At 37.7% G+C, this 19,932-nt stretch overlaps 1 protein-coding gene across 5 annotated transcripts in view; it reads right to left on the bottom strand.

The window, feature by feature from the left end:
* LOC108088455 (protein CEPU-1) overlaps positions 1–19,017 on the bottom strand; it is a 104,292-nt gene extending 85,275 nt beyond the window's left edge. For 3 of the 5 annotated variants that reach the window (XM_043208229.1, XM_043208233.1, XM_043208234.1), the window contains exons 1-2: positions 18,931–19,017; positions 18,685–18,881 (exon numbers count right to left, since the gene is read on the bottom strand). In XM_043208229.1, coding sequence (XP_043064164.1) covers positions 18,685–18,881; positions 18,931–18,970 — 237 coding nt within the window. In that variant the 5' untranslated portion in view covers positions 18,971–19,017. Of the gene's footprint in view, positions 1–15,869; positions 15,976–18,684; positions 18,882–18,930 lie in introns of those variants that run through there. The other 2 variants (XM_043208231.1, XM_043208232.1) reach the window with 2 other exon arrangements.
* Between the last annotated feature and the right edge of the window lie 915 nt (positions 19,018–19,932).

Consider the following 19,932-nt stretch of genomic DNA (forward strand, 5'->3'; position numbering starts at 1 on the left):
TGGACGTTGTTTGCAAGTATTGCAGTGCGTTGAAGTTTTACGGAGAAACGCCTGGATTATGCTGCTTTAATGGTAAAGTGAAATTGCCATTGTTGACTCCGCCACCATTGTATTCACTGCTTTGTGGTTAAACACAAGAATCACGCCACATTGCTGGAAATACTCGAAAATGCAATGGTTGTTTCCAAATGACTTCATTTGGGGCAGATATTATCGAAGACCGAGGATTTAATCCGAAATTTAAGTTTTTTTTTTTTGGTATTACATAGAACTTAGTTAAAGAATAACTTACTTTATCTTAGATACAAGGGCAGATTCACCATCGAATTGGATCATTACTACCTTTCGAAGATACACAAAAAAAATTTTTACAAATATATTTCATGGGCAACATGGAAGAACAACTTGATCGACGCCTAGGGATCAATACAGGAATGAAGCGAGCAATTCTTCAAGACTTGCAGTGTCTGCTTCATGAACATCATGCGATGGTCAGGTTGTTTAAACTGCTTTAGAGCGCATACTAAATGATGACTATAAAGTTGTCATAAAAGCAGATAAACGACCATCTGGAACACACGAAAGGACATTTAATGCTCCAACAATAGACGAAGTCGCCATCCTGATTGTGAACAATTTGGAAACCGAGATATTGTGCTCAAAGGTCGCGATACTGGGCAGAAATCACGACATTGAGATGAATGAGGAGTTACATAATCGGGTTTTACTCTTGATCGAAGATATGTGTTACTTCATGTGCGGTAATTTATTAATCAGGTTAGAATGCCAGCGCCAAATCGTGAAATGAATGAGGCATTTAATCGAGAATTAGAACGGGAACGTGAATATGATCACCAAGAATTCAATTTATTAGTTCAAACGAATGTACCCCCTGTTGAATTCCCCACAGAAGAAAGTTTATGATACTTTAATGAAGGCAAGCGATGAAGAAAATGGTGGTTTATATTTCCTAGATGCCCCTGGTGGAACTGGCAACTGACAGCAACTGTTCGGGCGAGATCCAACATAGCTGTTGCAGTTGCTTCTTCGGGAATAGCAGCCATATTGTTAGAAGAATGCCAAACGGCTCATTCAGCATTAAAATTACCGTTAAATCTTCAAATTATTGAAGAACCAACGTGTAATATTGCAAAACACTCAGCAATGGCCAAAGTTTTAATGGTATCGAAATAAAATTTTTCCTTTTCATATCGGATCGGAGTTCGCCGGGTTTACTAGTCCTTTATAAAGCATCTAAGTACTTAGCTTGCCAGGCCTAGGAATGATATGACTTCAAATACGGATTTTGGTTTCGGAAAGTCTTAAATGGCTTTGACCTTTTCTGGGTCGGTGGTTGCGCCGCTACTGGTGACTTTGAATCCTAGAAAACTCTTTTAGAAGAAATGCGATTTTTCTACTGACACCCTCATGTTGGCTTCGTACAGATTCTTAAGAACCCAAACACATCATCCACATATACGTAACAAAATTAGCCGACTTGTTCCCGCGAAATGTCATCGATTGTCATCTGAAATATGATGGCTGCATTTTTCAGACCACAAATGAGTTTTTTCGAAATGCATACTTCCCTCCGTTTACTGAAACGGAAGTTTTTTCACGATCGCGATCCGCAAGCATGATTTGGTGATAACCTGTCTTAAGGTAAAATGTCATGAAGTATTTGGCCTTGCCCAAGTTCCCCAATATCATAGAGATATTCGGCATGGGGTACTTGTCAGACACCGTTTTTTCATTAAGTTTGCGAAAGTCGATTACAAGTCGCATGTTCTTGTTACCCTGTTTGTCTACTATCTGTGCGGACTCTGCCCAAATGCGGAGTTATCAGAGTGAAACGTCCAAGTTGTTTCGATCTCTAAATGCACTAATTTCAATATTCAGGTTCGAGATTACAAAGAGCGATATGTACATGTGTGAGCTGTATGTATAAGAGTGCGAATTCAAAATACAAACATATGATTACAGTATGGGGTAGTTAAGTAGAACAAGTTGGCAAAGAATTTAAATTATTAAACAGCTTTAAACAAAGTTATTTATAAAAATAATACAGTACCACTTCAACCTCTGAATAGACAAGTCGTGTTACACCAGCATAAAGCCGCGCTTAGCGAATCACCAAAAACCTTATCAGCAAATCTTTAAACAAAAACAATTCAATAACAAAAGAAAGAACGAAAAATTCAAACCAACAACAATATACAAGCAATACCCAAGCTCGGCTTGGCAAACCATGGAAGAACCACCAGACAAATTCTCCAAATCTTACAACTCCAGACTCGGTGAACCGAAGTTTGTTGTTGTCAAACGAAATGACAACCAATCACTTGAAAAAATTTCCATATTCATCATAAAAAAATCTGTTGACTACGCATGCGGAGGGGAAGTCGAATCTTTAAAAAAACTGAAAGATGGGTCAATTTTGATTAAAACTAAAAACGATTTACAGACAAAAAAACTCCTCAGACTGACAAAAATTGCAGATATGGACATCACAGCAGTCGAACACAAGACTCTAAACTTTTCAAAGGGAATAATATATTGCAATGTATTGCGATACGTCGACGAAGAAACAATACTTCAAGAGCTTAAATCTCAGAAGGTTACCGAAGTAAGAAAACTAATGAAAAAAATTACAACAACACCAACCTTGCTGACAACACACTGATAGAAACCGGCCTAGTCGTAATAACTTTTGCAACCACCAAACTGCCAGAAACTATAAGAGTAGCCTACGAATCTGTTCGCGTTAAAGATTACATACCTCTTCCACTTCGTTGCAAAAAATGTCTCCGACTCGGTCACCCAACAATCGTATGCAAAAGTGTAGAGACATGTTCAAACTGCTCAGAAACAAAGCACACAGATATAGGAGATAAATGCTCTAACGAAAAGAATTGTATCAACTGCAAAAATAACCCAGAAATCGATTCCCGACACAGCCCCCTCGACCGCAAATGCCCAAGTTTCCTTAAACAACAGGAACTTACAGCTATTAAAATTAAAGAAAAAGTTGACCATAAAACTGCACAACGTATATATTTTGAACGACACGGCTACCAAATAAGAGGAACCTACGCCAGAATACTAACAAACGCCACTACTCTGAACACAACAAACGCCACAACTCCAATCACAACAAACCCACAATCATCAAGCACAACAAACTCACACTCATCAAACACAAACTCAACCAAAAACTTACTGCAACATCAAAACACTTACATCGCACCTGCACCCCGAGCCAGTAACTTATCTAAGTCAATCGCATCCGGATCAAGCAAACCAAATACATCATCAAACCAACACATCCAACACCATAACAACCGGGACATATTAGAAGAAATGGACACCGACCACATTAACCCTCCCACACCAAAGACCACGGCCCGCTCTACAGAACTCACCGGAGACCTTAAATTAAGAATTTTCCACAAAGATAAGTCGAATACCCTAAGTAGCAGTTTAAAACCCTCCAAACAGAAATCTAAAACTACTAACAAAAACAAACTTACTAACCAGAGCGACAGCGAATCTGTTTAAACCCCCTAAAACTAACGTAAGACCTAAAAACTTAAGTACTCGCTACCCTACCTAAAGCTAAACCCACTACAAGATACTTATATATCTTTAGAATGTCCCTTATTATAATCCAATGGAATATAAAAGGCTATATGAACAACTACAACAACCTACTTATCTTAATCAAAAAATACTCACCTCACATAATATCACTACAAGAAACACACATACAATACATTAATAACATACCAATCCCAATCAACTATTCATTACTAACGAATCACGCCACAAACAGGTTTGGCGGCGTGGCACTACTAATACACAAATCAGTTCAACATACTACACTTAGTATCCCAGACGATCACGAAGCACTAGCAACACACATTCAATCCAAACTAAATTTTAACGTATTTTCAACATACATCTCTCCAAACACATCCGTCACAAGTCAGTCACTCGAAAACACACTATTTAGTCAACAAACACCCTCACTACTCACAGGAGATTTTAATGGTTGGCACCCATCCTGGGGTTCACCTACATCAAACTCACGAGGAAAAATAGTACAAAGATTCATTGACAACTCACAACTAATTATTCTTAACGACAAATCCCCCACACACTTTTCAACACACAATACATTCACACATATTGACCTCACTCTCTGCACGCCATCATTTGCTCCTCACGCTAAGTGGGAAATACTCAATGACCTTCATGGCAGTGACCATTTTCCCATACTTATTCATCTATTTCCAACAACAGACACACCTAAATTCAATAGACCATTTTTTAAATTAAAAGAAGCAAATTGGATACAATACAATAAACTTACCCAAGACATAAATGACAAATTCCCACCTTCCCAATTAGTTAACAAAGAAGCCGCCCAAGTCAATAAAATTATTTTGCACAGCGCAAATCTTTCTATCCCATAAACATCTCCAAACATTAAGCCATACAGGGTTCCATGGTGGAACAAAAAACTTGACCAGCTACGAAAAGAAAAACAATCAGCTTGGAAAACACTTAACCGCAATGTAACCCTAGAAAACATAATAGACTACAGACGCAAGAATGCAAATTTAGGTACGAATTAAAAAATAGTAAAAAAGAAGCCACCAAATCCTTTACCTCAACTATCCAACCCTCAACTCCTTCATCCAAAATATGGGCCAACATAAGACGCTTCTGCGGCCTTAATCCAGTTAAAGAAATCCATGCCATAACAAACCCAGACAATAATGAAATAACCACGTCAAACGCTGAAATTTCCAATATCTTTGCAAAATATTTCTCAAACCTATCTGACGACCAGAATTTCACAGAGGAGTTTTTAAATAACAAATATAGAAACAACTCAGTAGACTACTCAGCATCCCCAACAGCCCAAACCATAGAAAAAAAGATCACAAACCTTGAATTAGCATCTGCATTACAAACACTTAAAGGAACTGCCCCAGGATTAAATAGGATATCCTATCAAATGATCAAAAATAGCTCACCCACAACAAAAACCAGAATTACAGACCTATTCAACAAAATTTTCGACACTCACATACCACAAGCCTATAAAACCAGCCTAGTTACTCCAATTCTCAAACCGAACAGCGACAACACCCAACCCACTTCATATAGACCCATATCCCTTAACTGTTGCCTAGCAAAAACGCTAGACAAAATTATAGCCAAAAGACTTTGGTGGTTTGTGACCCACAACAATTTATTAAACAAAAACCAATTTGGCTTCAAAAAAGGCAAATCGACTTCAGACAGTCTACTCTACGTAGACTACCTCATATCGAAGTCAAACACGCACACCTCACTAGTCACTCTTGATTTCTCAAGAGCCTTTGACAGAGTAGGTGTGCACTCCATAATTAACCAACTCCAGGAATGGAAAACAGGACCGAAAATAATAAATTACATTAGAAATTTCATGCGAAACAGAAAAATAATTGTCCGTATTGGCCCCCACACATCAAACTCCCTACCACTTATGCTAATTCCCACGGTAGACTCCCTAAAAATCTTAGGAATACATTTAGACAACAAATACAAATGGAACACACACATAAATAAACTTATACCTGCACTCCACAAAAAACTAAACATAATAAAATGCCTATCCAGCCTTAAGTTCAACTGCAACACACACACCTTAATTAACGTTGTAAAAGCTACAGTTATCGCCAAAATAGAATATGGTCTATTCCTATACGGACATGCACCCAAAAGCATTTTAAACAAAATAAAATCTCCATTCAACTCCGCTATCCGCCTAGCTCTCGGAGCCTTCCGATCTACGCCAACAAATAATCTACTCCAAGAAGCCAACATTCCTCCAATAGAAATTAAACGAGATTTCCAAACGGCCAAACTGTCAAAAAAATCTCATCTATTCCAAAGACACCCCAATCCATAAATTTGTTAAACAACGTAAACGAAGAAAGAAAAGACCGCCAATTATTGACCACATTATAAACTTTTGCCAGGAACTCAACTTACCCTACGAACCACAAAAACTGTGGAAACACAAACCACCTTGGGACCTCCCCAACCTCATAGACACATCGATTCGTTTGCATAAGAAGAGTAACACATCCAGAGTAATTTATCAGAAACTATACGAAGACTCAAAAGCTAATCTCAACTCATACAAACATATATTCACTGACGGTTCAAAAATAACAGACACCATAACATACGCCATAACTACCGAAACAAGCATCCTGAAATGCGGGATCCTCCCACCATATTCCTCTGTACTTACAGCTGAAATGATTGCCATCCTTGAAGCAATCGAGTTCATAAAAAACAAAAAAGGCAAATATGTAATCTTTTCCGACTCTCTCGCAGCCATAGATTCGATTAAAAACACAAACAATAACAACATCTACCCAAACAAGATTAGATCAATTTTAACCCAGTTAGCGCCAAAAATTAAATTAATGTGGATTCCTGGCCATGCAGGCATAGCGGGGAACGAACTAGCCGACCAAGCAGCAAAATCGACCAACAAATTTCCACTAATTTTTACCCCAAATATAAACCCCACAGACATTAAAAGGCACATTAAAGCAGAATTTACGACAAGACAAAAACAAAACATTATACATCCACTAACATGCGTAACCACATTAGCGATTTTTTTAGAAATACCCACCAAAAGTGGACCAGACTCGACCAAACCAAAATTACCCGACTACGTCTAGGACATACAAACCTGACCCACCAACACTATCTGAATCAAAATCCAAAACCACCTTGCCCCAATTGCCAAGCTGACCTCTCCTTACCCCACATACTAAACTCATGCCCCCCTCTTCTTCAAGTCAAACAGGCCATCTTCAAGAATTCCAACCCGCTAGCCCTTCTCAGAGACCCCAACCCAGATAACATTGAAAAAATCCTACAGTTCTTAAAAACAACCCAATTATACCACAAAATTTAAAAAAAAAAAAACTAATTAATTAATTAATGTACGACATAAGAAATAATAATAATATGATTATTAGGTTAAGAAACATGTAACTACACCATCCAAATCATTAACCCACATAGCCTAAGGCCCCGTTGCCAGTGCTGTACCACAAGTTAGCTTAGTTTTGTAAACTTTTCTATCTTTTATAATAATAATAATAATAATAATAATAAAAATAATACATAATAATAAAATGTAAATTAGCACTGAATTATGATGTCATCGAACATTCTCCATTCTCTCATTCTCCGCCCGTTGAATGATCCGAGGAGTATTCAAGCACCAATTTGCTCAGGCAGGGCGCTATCTTACAGACTGAATTCGAATGGTTCAATTTTTCACCTTGATCTCGGCCACTCTTACTCGTCCATCAGCTTCGACATGCGACCAAGGATCCATTCCTGGGGAGGTATATTGTCCTCGTGAACTATCACCATTTGGCCAATTTGAATGTTGGAATTGGGTTTGAGCCATTTGGAGCGCGCCTGAAGCGTGTGTAAATAATGACGCCTCCATAGCTCCCAGAACTTGCTTCAAGTACGTTACGCGCTGCCATCGCGTAAGATAGGATGGTCATCAAAGAGGACCCAATCAGCAGGTGCGCTGGGCTAAGCGCCTCTCAATCGCTTGGGTCTTCGGAGAGGGGTGCCATTGGTCTTGAGTTTAAGATTGCCTACCACTCGATTGCAATCGTTTGAAGCTCATTGTACGTTAGCCCAGTGTTACCCAAATTTTTCATCATTAGGCTCTTAATGGACTTCACTGCGGCCTCCCACAAGCCGCTAAAGTGGGGAGCTCGCGGAGGGATGAATTTAAACTCGAATCCCACGATGCTGCTGAAATTCTGAATTCAATGTGTTGGCTTCGTCGAACAGCTGCTGCTTAAAGTCCTCGAGCTTCGATCGTGCACCGACGAAATTAGTTGCATTGTCACAATAAATGCGTAGTGGGATGCCTCTGCGACTGACGAAGCGCTTTAAACAAAGAAGAAGAAGAAGAAGACAGATCGGAAATGAGTTCTATGTGGATTGCCTTTGACGGAAAGCTGTATGTTTTATATGGCACCTTGCTTCGAATGCGGTATGATGTGGCAAATGGTCCACATAGGTCGACTCCAGTTACAAAAAAGGTCGTTGTGAATGAAAGCGATAAACTGGAAGTGATCCCATCATTTGTTCAATTAAACGATACTTATAATGGTAACAGTGTGTTCAGCGCCGTAGAATCTTTCGAATGATTTCTCTGGCGTTTACATTCCAATGAGGGCGTTGCAGAGTGCATGTGCTGCCGGTGGAGATATTCAACAAATTTCAATGTGAAGCAATGATTCTTTGGAAGAAGAACAGGAAATTTGGCAAGCGGCCTCCTACACGTAATTGTGTTATAGAACGGTTTGATCCGTCAGTCGCTGCTAGGAACGGATTTAGTTTTTAAAATTCGGGTTTTAAAATCTTGTTTTCCTTGAGCTGCTGGATTTCGTTGAAAAGGTGTATGGTGCTGGTGTATGAATTATATCGACTACGTTCAATTTCCTGTTGACCTTGATTCTATTGAATCGCAAAATGCGCTGATAGGATAAGAATTTGTTGATAACGTAATCGAATACATCTTTGCTACCACTATCGGTACATGTGAGGACTGTTGATTTTCGCAGGTCCAACTCTTCTTTGGTGTCCTGAGAATTTGGTACTGGTTGAGGCTATCCAGATAAGTTTTGACGTAAGAAGCTTGGTCCACTAAACCATATAGTTTCCATAAACTCGGACGCTGCGCAGCCTCTTGACACTATGTCCGCGGGATTGTCCTTGCCCGAAACGTACCTCCAAGTGATGTTTGAAGTGGTTGATTGCATTTCAGAAATCCGGTTGGCGACGTAACAGTTTAGCCTGGATGAGTGCATGGTAAGCCACTGTAGAACTATTCTTGAATCTGTCCAAAAGAAAATGTTATCAATGTATTTTTCGAATGTATGCTTAAACTTTGCCCATTTTTGACACAATAAATATGCGGCGCCAAACTCTAGCCGCGGCAATGAAATTGCCTTTATTGGGGTCACTTTAGACTTGGCGATGATTAGCATTGATTTGAACTCTCCATTTAAGTATGTTCGTAGATATAGGCAACAGCCATAAGCTCGCCGCGATGCATCTGAAAATCCGTGTATTTCCGATAGATTTCTTGGTGACGTGTTAATGAATCTAGGAATTCCGATGGTTTGAAGATTGTGCAAATCTTCTTCTATTTGCTTCCACTGAGATTAACTCGCTCATTAACTCGAAAATATTGAGATTTTGTGTCGAAAACAGGTATGTCTTGTCGGGCTTTTATTTTTGTTCGAATGCATCTATCTCTAGCTTCTGGTCCACAAACTCCTAACGAAGCCTCCGTTACTAGCTTGACACACCTTTCGACAGCCTGAGGGTGGCAAGGATACTTTTGAAATCCATCAAAGCTCCTGAAGTAATCAGGTTTGAAATTTATGTGTCGCTATATTTCATTGTCATAGGAGCTTCTGTCTTTCTTTTCTTTCGTCCAATCTATTAACTCATAATAAGTAGATGCGTCACCCCTTAGTGCTGGGACTCGAAATTCGCTAACCTTCATTCCTTTGGTCTCTCGTCGTGCTTTTAACACTCTTCGAAGAGCCAGCTCCCTTATGTGAGACACATCATCTTGCAACATAGCCAGCAACAAATTCTCTGGGTGTGCGAAGAATGAATTTCTTTGAATAGTTTTCAGTACAATACTTTTCAGGTTATCTGGTAAATACTGACATCTTTCAACCATGTTAAAAACATGAATTGGACCATATTTACATGATGATTTTGTCTTAATGTCGAACCAAGTTGGTGCATAAACTTTCATAATGAAAGTCGCGAGATCGCTCAAATTCTTTTTTGGTTTAGCTTTTCCAATATATAAACGGAGAATCCGTTTGCGCAAGTCAACCATCGGGAATGTACCAGTTTTCCTGGGTCTTTGCTAGCTAAGTTGAGCGACACTGAACCAGAAGAAATTGCGGTGCAAATGTCAAACAGATATTTTTGATCAGTACTTAGCAAATTAGGATTTAAAGGTGGCAATTCTGTGGAAATGGCTTCGAATTCTTTCACTTTAAAATCAAGGCACTTAGCTAGCTGTTTTCCTATATCGCCAGAAAAACTATTAGGTCCTGTTGTTGTTCCATCTAAACTGGAAAATAAATGTCGAAGTGGTAATTCATTTGCATGTAACAAGCACACAAACCATTGCAATAGGCGTTTGAGGTGTTTCTCTAGTAAAACAATAACTCCATTTTTATGTCCTGTATTCACAGCTGTGCCATCGCAACCAACACACATTAAAGATGTTTGATATTCGAATTTACCTTCAAGAAATTCAACAATACTCTTTTCAATCGTCGTCGCTTTCAGAATCAATGGAAAGATGTCCGCTGTATTAAGAATCTGGCTCTGATAATATTAAGATGTGTTCTTCTGTGACAGTCTTACGATGCAATGTATTGTCTGTGGTTGTTATCACTAAGGTGTTGTCTTTTCGACCGTCAAAGTAAACAGTCCGTAAAGGTTTACTAGCAATAACACTCTGCAAATTTTGGCGTACTTTTTTTTCGCTCTCGACGTATTTTGCTTCGGTCTATAACTTGATTTGCGTTTTTTTGCTGATTACATTTAAATCGACCAATGCAGCGTTCACAATAAATGCCGCAGATCGATCGGAATTTCCTGTTCTATCGCACGCTGAAGCTAGATTTTGCAGCTTACCTCTCATCTGCTGAGTTTCACTTGAGTATTGTTTAGAGGTTTCTTGTTCTGTAGACATAATATAATCTTTATCAGATTCTGTTTCTGTAGAAGAACTGTCAGACATCCCAATTATATTTGAAGCAGATGAAGAAGTACTAGGAGCACACATGGATTTTTGCATCCGTGACCAGCGGTCATACTTTCGCTTCCTAATTTCGCCTCGCTGAATAGATTGAGTCATCACCTTGTCAACAGTCCCTACATACATTTTGCGATCAGTTCGTTGGTCGTGCAAGAATAATTCTTCAGCAACAGGATCTTAAGTTAGACATTTGCATACTTCTCTAGATATACATTTACATTTTCCGATGTCAAATAACTTTTTTAGAGAATCTTCATAAAATTTTTGTTTCTTGGAGTCATTACGCAGTTTTTTTACACCTTTATACTTGTTGTAATACACAATCAATCTTGCGACAACTTGTTGATGACTAACTGTAGGGATAGATGCTTTAGCCCATATAATTTCGATATCGGTAGCAATTGTTTCTGAAAACATCTTTGATTGAAGGATCTTTTCCATTATTCAATTCTAGTAGATCGTTTCTGTGCCATAAGTAATATTTAATCACATTATTATACGTCGGTAGCATATTACCACTTAATTTTTGTGGATCGCCAAACAAGGGACACCTCAAATCTTTTCGAGTTTTTGGCATTTTGAAACACTTTACTTCCTATTTTCTTTTCGTCGCCACAAGCAATTAATTGTATTTACTTCAAATAAAACCGATTTATATACGAGACATCGGAGCCACTTAAGCTTAAAAATTAAAGTTTTTTGTAAACTTCAAGGTGCGTGTTAATTCGGGTACAGTGTCAGTTATTATCCCGATATAAATTGATACTTTGTAATTAACGTTGAGATTATGAAATATGCTTTTTAATTTTCTTGTTCTTATTGTCAAGTGACAGTGTTGACTAATTTTAATGTAAATTTATAGGGCTGCCAACACAATTAACACAAAATTAAAAGCGCAGGAGGCGCGGTTGAATTCAAATGGTGGATTGGTGAAGCAGTGCGCCACCTGAAGATTAAGTCATAGGTGTCTAATTTTTGGTAGGAACAGAGGTTAAACTTAGGATCATCGATTGATAATACAAATTTGAAAAATAAAAATTTTTTTTTTGCTACTTTCGCTCCTAATCCACAACTCTTGGACCAATATTTTGCATCGAATAACGACTGGTGATACGAGCCCTAGCAAATCGTACAGGTGAGCTACAAGTGAAACTATGCTCCACTTGCTGATGACAAAGATTGTGGGTAGGGTATACCTTAAACAGATTACATCTAGTTTTGGTTGCCACGACATGCCCAAAGTCTTCGTTACATCTTTGGTATCAACCTTGAATTAAAACTCTACTCCATTGCCTTCTATTTTGCTTGTGTTCCACTTTGTAAGCTCTAATCCAGCCTTAGAAAGTATGCTGGTGACCTCTGCAGCCTTCAGATGAAGCTCTTCGACACTGTCTGCTCCAGTAAGGAGGCCATCGTACATATCTTCTTTAAGTACGGCTGCTCCGATGGGAAATTGGGATTGGAGAAGTTATTCGCAATATATTTCAAGCTCCTGATTGCTAGAAATGGTGCGCAGGACATGCCGTACGTGACAGTGTTGAGCTGAAACAATTCTAAAGGCTCTGCTGAGGAGTCTCTCCAGAGAACAAGTTGATACATACGATCGTCTGGTGATACTTCAAACAGGCGATACATCTTGCAGATATCAGTTACAAGTGCATGACGATGTAAGCGAAAGGCTAGAAGTGTTAAGATTAGATTCTGCTGGATGCTTGGTCCAATCATCAACAACTCATTTAGAGAAAGGTTCGACGTTGTTTTGCACGATGCATCAAACACAACACGCAGCTTGGTAGTTGTGCTTTCAGATCTCCATGATGCGGGATTACATAATGTGTCTTCTGAGAGTCGAAATTAGATGCCAATTGCATGTGATGCAAATCTATGTATTCCCTCATGAATTCAACGTATATCTCCTTTAACAACGGTTTGCGGCTCAACCTACGTTCATTTTGCAAAAACCGGGATTTGGCAATTTCAAAAGATTTACCTAACATGTGAGGATTCTCCTTAAATGGCAAGCAAACTTGGACACGTCAAAATGTGAGAAACCTTGTGTTTGCTACAAAATGCCGTTCGCATTCCTGCTCTTCTACGGTAAAACCTTGATCGTGAAAATCAAACTCCTCGATTAGCCAAAGCCTTTCTAATGCACCTTGCAGCTCCGTAGAACGTGCCATGTTGCATGTTACGACTTGAGATTGCGGAATATCAGAAACCTTTCAGCCAACGATCCAACCAAGTGCAGTATTGACTAGGCAAGGAAGACCTGGACCCAAAGAAATTTTGCCATTTGAAAGTAAATCAAAAAACTCTTGTGTGCTGATGAGTAGGTCAACCCGGTGAAGCATGAAGAAGCCTAGATCTGCAAGGTCAATCTCTGAGGGTATGTTCCATTGTGAAGTGTCAACGAATCGCTCTGGTTAATTAAGCGATATTGTCTTGGCCACAGCGAATTGTAAATTCCATTCATTTACAGATAGTCGTGATCGAATGGTTGTTGAGGCAGAGAATCTCATCTGCGTTCTGACGTCGCCTATGCCAGAAATGTCATACTTCTGTTTCTCGAATCTGAGCTGAAGGAGCTTGGCCAACTCTTCAGAGATGAAATTTATTTCAGAGGCTGAGTCAATCAAAGCTCTGGCTGGCTGAAATATTCCAAACTTATCCCTAATCAATACTATTGCCGTAGGATTTAAAGCGCGCCTCGAATGACGCGAATGCATCGAAACAGCATGTGTGGGTTCTCGCTGCTACTGAGATGTGTGGAAAACTATTTGTGTTGGTTGCTCTGGATGCGGAATAGTATTATGTAAGCCTTGAGATACGCGGCATCGAGATCTACTTGGAAATCTGCTCGCCAAATGGCCGGTGCGCTTGACGAAATTCAATTTATCCTGCCAGTCTAGTAAACCAAATGTTGCTCTCCAAAAATTGACAATGACGGCTTAAACGATAACAATCCTCCCAAGTAGGCAACACCTCGTTTTCTTGAAACCGATCATACGATAATTTCGAATCTGCATCAATCTATACTAATATTTTAAAGAGGTTAAATTTGTTTGTTTGTTTGTTTGCAACGAATAGGCTCCGGAACTACTGGTCCAATTTAAAAAATTCTTTCACCGATAGAAAGCTACATTATCGTGAAGTAAAATAGGCTATAATTTATTTTGAAAAAAATTAGGGATCCGTAAGAAAATTGCAATATTGTCGCATATAAAGTGAGTTGCTACATCACTGACAAACACACTACCATAGCATTTTAACTCAATTTTTGTGGTTTTCATTTATCATTTCCAAGTGAATTAAGTTTTATCACATATTATGCAAACCTTAGTGTTCTCTGCTCAGTTAATTTCATGGACAAACGGGTATTGTGTTCACTGTGAAATTGTGAAAAAAAGAATTTTTATTCAATTTAAGTTGAACTGTGAAAATTATGTGGATCGTGCATTTGAGGACAAATTCACCACTCTGTCCATAGTCCAAAATGCTTAGAGGACGACGTGCAAACATTGGCCGCAGACATCCAAGCCAGCAACAAGTATATTCACAAAACTTAAGCGAAGAACGACAAATGAGCAAATGGAGATTATTGGCATCATTCATCCCACTGCGAACTACTGTGATAATGAAAGACATTGGACCAATGGCGACTATATACCGATATTGCAGTGCGTTAAAGTTTAAAAAGAGAAACGGCTGGATTGTGCTGCGCAAGTGGAAAAGTCAAACTGGAAAAGTGTTAAATCACCATCTGTCTATACTTCCATATATTTGAAAAATATTGCAACATTGACTTTTATGTTGTTAAATTGTGTTGACCAGCGAAGCGAACACAGCACCTCTAGTTTAAAATAAAACAAGATGAATTAGTATTGCGTTCATAACATCTGCTTCCGTTCCTAACGACAACAATGATTCACGCAACGCGGAGACGGTATCCAAGATACAACGAAGACCTGCGGAATCAGATCTTTTCATACTTTGAATATCGAATAAACTAGAAATGTGCTCTATGAAAATCAAAACCTTTTTATCGTAGCGCTCCTTTATCTGCTTGAACGCCTTTGGATAATTGATTTCGGACACTTGAAAGGGGCCACGACACTCAGCGCGGCGCCAGACAAACAGCTAAGCAAGTAGTTAAATTTGTCAACAGCTGATATTGAAGCGTCATCATGTACATGCTAGTGAAGGCAGTAATAAACTTCATGTAGTCACCATACTTCCCATCGAACTTAGGCAGCTTTAACGAAGGCAAACGATTATGGTATTTACCTATCATGTGACATTTTCATTATCAATTTCATGAATATCATTTCCTAATGTCGTGATAATTGGGTTATGGTAACCAAAGTGCGAGACATATACATGAGCACTCAAATTCTTAATGAATCGTGCAAAAACTGCATCGATTGTTGTCCCGTGTCTAGTCGTGCTTATGTTCCTATCATTAACAATATCCAAATTGAGGGTGTTTTTGAAAAAGTTCAAAATCTTTACAGATTCTTCCCTCGCGATATTCAATAATCATAGGAATTTCGTGTTATTTCTTATACAATAACCTCGAACCATCCTCTGTGTATGGCAGAAGCACGTGTTGGATAAAATCTTTGATATCAGTAATCGATTTACCTGGTGAGATATACTTCTAAAATGACACCATAATAATTTTTTTCCCATTAGCCAGCCAGAGAGCATTCTGCAGCACACAAATTCCCAACGGAGGATGTATGACTAGAAACGAATTCATGGTTACGGGCATGAATTTCATTATATTTTACCACAACATGTTGGAGTCTATTTACATTTTGATATATACCTACACCGACCGCTCTAACATTGGGTCTCTTGTATTGTACAATGTAATCAAAATTTGTAACATTAACATGCCTGTCATCGTCAAGCTAAGTTTCGGAAAGCATCAATATGTCCGAATTTTTTAGAACATTACCTCGTAAATCTGATGCATGTTTGTTAATACTTTGACGATATTTTCATTCATATCGTCATATCTCCTTTTTCAATATATTCTAACAGTACTTGATCGAGAGTTTTTAACCGTACCGTAGGAAGTCTGTCATATTCTCTTCTCAATTGAGCTACTGAGGTGTCTTCGCGTCGTCCGTGATGAAATAAAAATGGATAAGAATTATCGTGCCAATCAAAAATAGGTAATTCATACTTAAGCTGTAATAAGCTAATACATCAATTAAACTGTTAATATCTGCATGAAACCTGTTCAATTAGAATTTATTTTGATACTCACAGCTCTCACCCTTTTTTCTACTGCTGTAACTGATCTCGTTTTGGCAGAGAAATGATTTCGGCTTAAAAATGGTCTTCTTTCTCAACCCAGCAAGCAAAGTTAGGAGTCCTCTAAATTATGTGTCCGAAAAGAGCCGATTTTAAGAGTGTTTTCTGAGTAGGCACATAAATAAGACCATTTTCTGAGCAAATTTGGGGGTTGCTCCACATAGGCTCAAAAAGAGCTCTTACGTGTGAGCAAATTCGGAGCTGCGGTAAAACGTCGCGTGCAGATCACTTATCGCAAAATGTTATAAAATTGACAATTTTATTTAGTTTGAACATTGAAGAAGTGTAAGTTGGACGTGTTAAAAAAAGTGTAACAAAATGTTTAAAATTTAGTAAAAGAAAGTGCTTCAACTGACGTTTAGAATTTAAAGCAAAAATGAGTGTCCAGAGATCAAGCCGGTCTGTATACTTTTTGAAAAAAATAAAAAGCAAATATAAAATCTGAATTTTATTGATTAAATTTTACCAAAAAAATTTTTCAATTAAGTGTCCGAAATTAACCTTTTTCGTGGCGATTTAAGTGCCTAAAAATGATACTTTTATTAGCATTTTCTGTGCGTTTTGGGAAAGTTTCAGCAAGAAAGCTTTAAAACTGAGAGACTAGTTTGCGCAGAAACGGACAGGAGGACAGACGTATTTCGATTTAGATGGTGATGGTGATGGTGATAAAGAATATATATATGTCGGAAATAAATTCGAGGAAGCACAGAATTAATGCTAAAGGCATAGCAGCAGGGTCGGTTGCAGCCTCTGCTAGTAAGTAATGGGAGGAAATTCATGAGAAAGGCATAGCTGCAGAGACGGTGGCAGTCTCTGCTGGCGAGTTGTCGGGTTGAAATTCGGGGAAGTACAAGAATTTATGCGTAAAGCATATCAGTAGAGACGCTGGCGGTCTCTGCTGATGAGTGAAGTCCGTTGACGGTTTACCTAAAGTCCTGAGATTGAAAGAGATGACAATATATGTAGTCTGACAATATATAAGACGAGGATCGATAAGATCGAATCAATCTAGTTTTGGTAACGAAAGTGAGCGGAACTCGCTGTGCTGGCGCAACAAATAATAAAAGTTTAGTGAAAATGGAAGAAAGAACCTTGTTTCCGACATATACTTTATGGGGTCTGAGGTGTCCCCTTCACTGAGTTGCAAACTTCTGGCCAAAATTAAAGTACCCTTTGCTTTGCAAGGGTATAAAAATGACACAGAGTTGGTTTTGATCATATCGATTTGATTTCTTTCAGATGGTGTTTTTTAACTACCGATAACTATATCATATAGCTGCTGAAAGATCAAAAAATATATGTAGAAATAGTGGATAAATGATAACGTCATTCTTTTTATCCTTGTTTCAAGGAAAAAAGTTTATAGCTGCCATACGAAGGATCGAAAATTCTATATATAATATAATAGAACTAGAGTCTTGTGACCGTTTTGCTGGTCAACACAATTGAACAACATTAACTATTATTTGGCTAAATTTTTCAAATACACTTTTCCACTTACGCAGCACAAACCAGCCGTTTCTCTTTCGAACTTTAACGCGTTGCAATATCGGCATATAGTCGTCATTGGTTTAATATCAAAATTTTCATTATCACTGTAGCTCGCATTGGGATCATATTGGAATGCCAAGCGATTGTGTGTTGCTCGATCGGGCCTTTTCTATTGTTATATTTTGCCTATCTTCGTTTAAGTTCTGTGAATACACTTGTTGCTGGCTTGCATGTCCTCTAGGCATTTTGGACTATGGACAAGAGTGATGAATTTAACCTCAAATGTACCACCTTAAAGACAAATGCCTTTGGCATTATGCCTACTGTTGAAATTGAATAAAAATTCTATTTTTTTTATAATTTCTCAGTGAAATTTTTTTCTACATGAAATTTACTAAGCAGAGAACACTAAGGTTTGCATAATTCACTTTGAAATGATAAATGAAGACCAAAACAAAAATTGAGTGAAAAGGCTATGGTGATGAGAGGTACTCTTTTTATATGAGATTTTGGTATGTGTGCAAACGCATATGTGAAATTTATGATAGATTATGATAAGTTATCAGAAAGGAAATATCATTTGACCAAGAGCCCAAAGAGATTTAGACCTTTCGAAATTTGTTGGTAAACTTTGAAGTCTGTGAATCATGGAAAAATTATGACAGCTAAACTAGTCGTTAAATTTCAGCCACTACTACTTATGTACTAAGAACTTTCTATTTTGCTAAAAGACTTTTAAAATCGTTTTAAAAGTAAAATAAAAGTTAGACATGTCTATATTGATTGCTTGGAATGCTCATCAATATTATACATATTTACTGAATATAGATATTATACCACATTTTTGATGGTATTTTTCAGTAAACAGCTAAAAATAAATTGTTAAAATAAGAGCTTATTTAATTATCACTTTAAAAAAAGTTTATTTTAATAGCCCTGCACCAAAGTAATTTTTTCCGTACCGTTTTGTTGCCAAGATTTTTTATACGACAATTTAAATGTCCTGTTTTTCCAACCAACGATGTCACATTTTTGGTCGCAGAAGTGTCAAAATAGGGGCCCCGGTTTAGGGCTCTACTCATTTGTACAATATACTCGTCAGTTACAAGATATTGTTCTGCCATCGTTACTTTATCTTCAAAGGTTGCCCTTAAAATTACTGAGACGGTATTAGATTTATGTTATTGTATTTATTTACATATACTCACAAATACAAATAAGTACTCGAAATGTCAAAAAAGCATTCATTTTTAAAACATATATTTTTGGAACATTATACAATAACCGGCACCAAATGTTTGTACGAAGATGAGTGTTATTAGTTATTAAATTACGCATGCGCGAAGCGCATGCGCAATTTGATATTAACAGAAGTACATCTTTTAGCTCTGACTAGTTCTTACTTTACAATAAATAATACTGTACAGCTTCAAACAAGTAAAATATTGGAGAGCACAAACATAATGCTTTAATGCTGTCCCCAAGTTTGCAAATAATAAATTAAATTTATTACCACCTTAAAAAACCCTACAAGCCTCCAGAAGATTTGATAACTTTGTTCGGAGATGTTCTATATTTCAGCAATTAATTACTTGTAATGCGTTAAAACGTAACTATTCTGAAAAGGCCAATAAATTTTTATTTTTTATAACTTTTAAATTAACAAAAAAAATACGTAAACCATTGCTTTAATTTGCCATTTACTGTCATCGTAGTAATACTACTAAACTCACTGCAGCCCAGCTGTTTTATAAAAAGTTGCATCACTTACAGTTTTCATGATGTGAAGTTCTAAAAAATGAAGTAAAACGTAAGCAAAGGATAAAGCTGTAACTAGTTTGTTTACAACAGCTAGTTTTGTAAGTTCACCTCAGCTGTGCTCCACGATTTTTTGCAATTTTCAAATATCTCTTACGCGGGCAATTTAAACGGGAATTTCCGGATACTTTATTGTCATAAGGTATATGGGGACTAACTTTTCTTTCTATTAGCGAAAGAATAACCCACAAAATGTAACAAACGATCTGCCTGGAAACAGCCAGGGTCATGTACATCAAGTTAGCAGTACAACTTTTTATATATAAATTTTTTTCCTTCTCATAATTTGCCGTTAATTATCCGTAAATTATTTGTGAAATAAAAACATTTGCCGCTTAATAATACCCTCTCAGAGCAAAAGGGTATTATAATTTCAGTCAGAAGTTTGCAAC

This window comes from Drosophila ficusphila, unplaced genomic scaffold (genome assembly GCF_018152265.1).
Source record: "Drosophila ficusphila isolate 14025-0441.05 unplaced genomic scaffold, ASM1815226v1 contig_414, whole genome shotgun sequence".
Lineage (NCBI taxonomy): Eukaryota > Metazoa > Arthropoda > Insecta > Diptera > Drosophilidae > Drosophila > Drosophila ficusphila.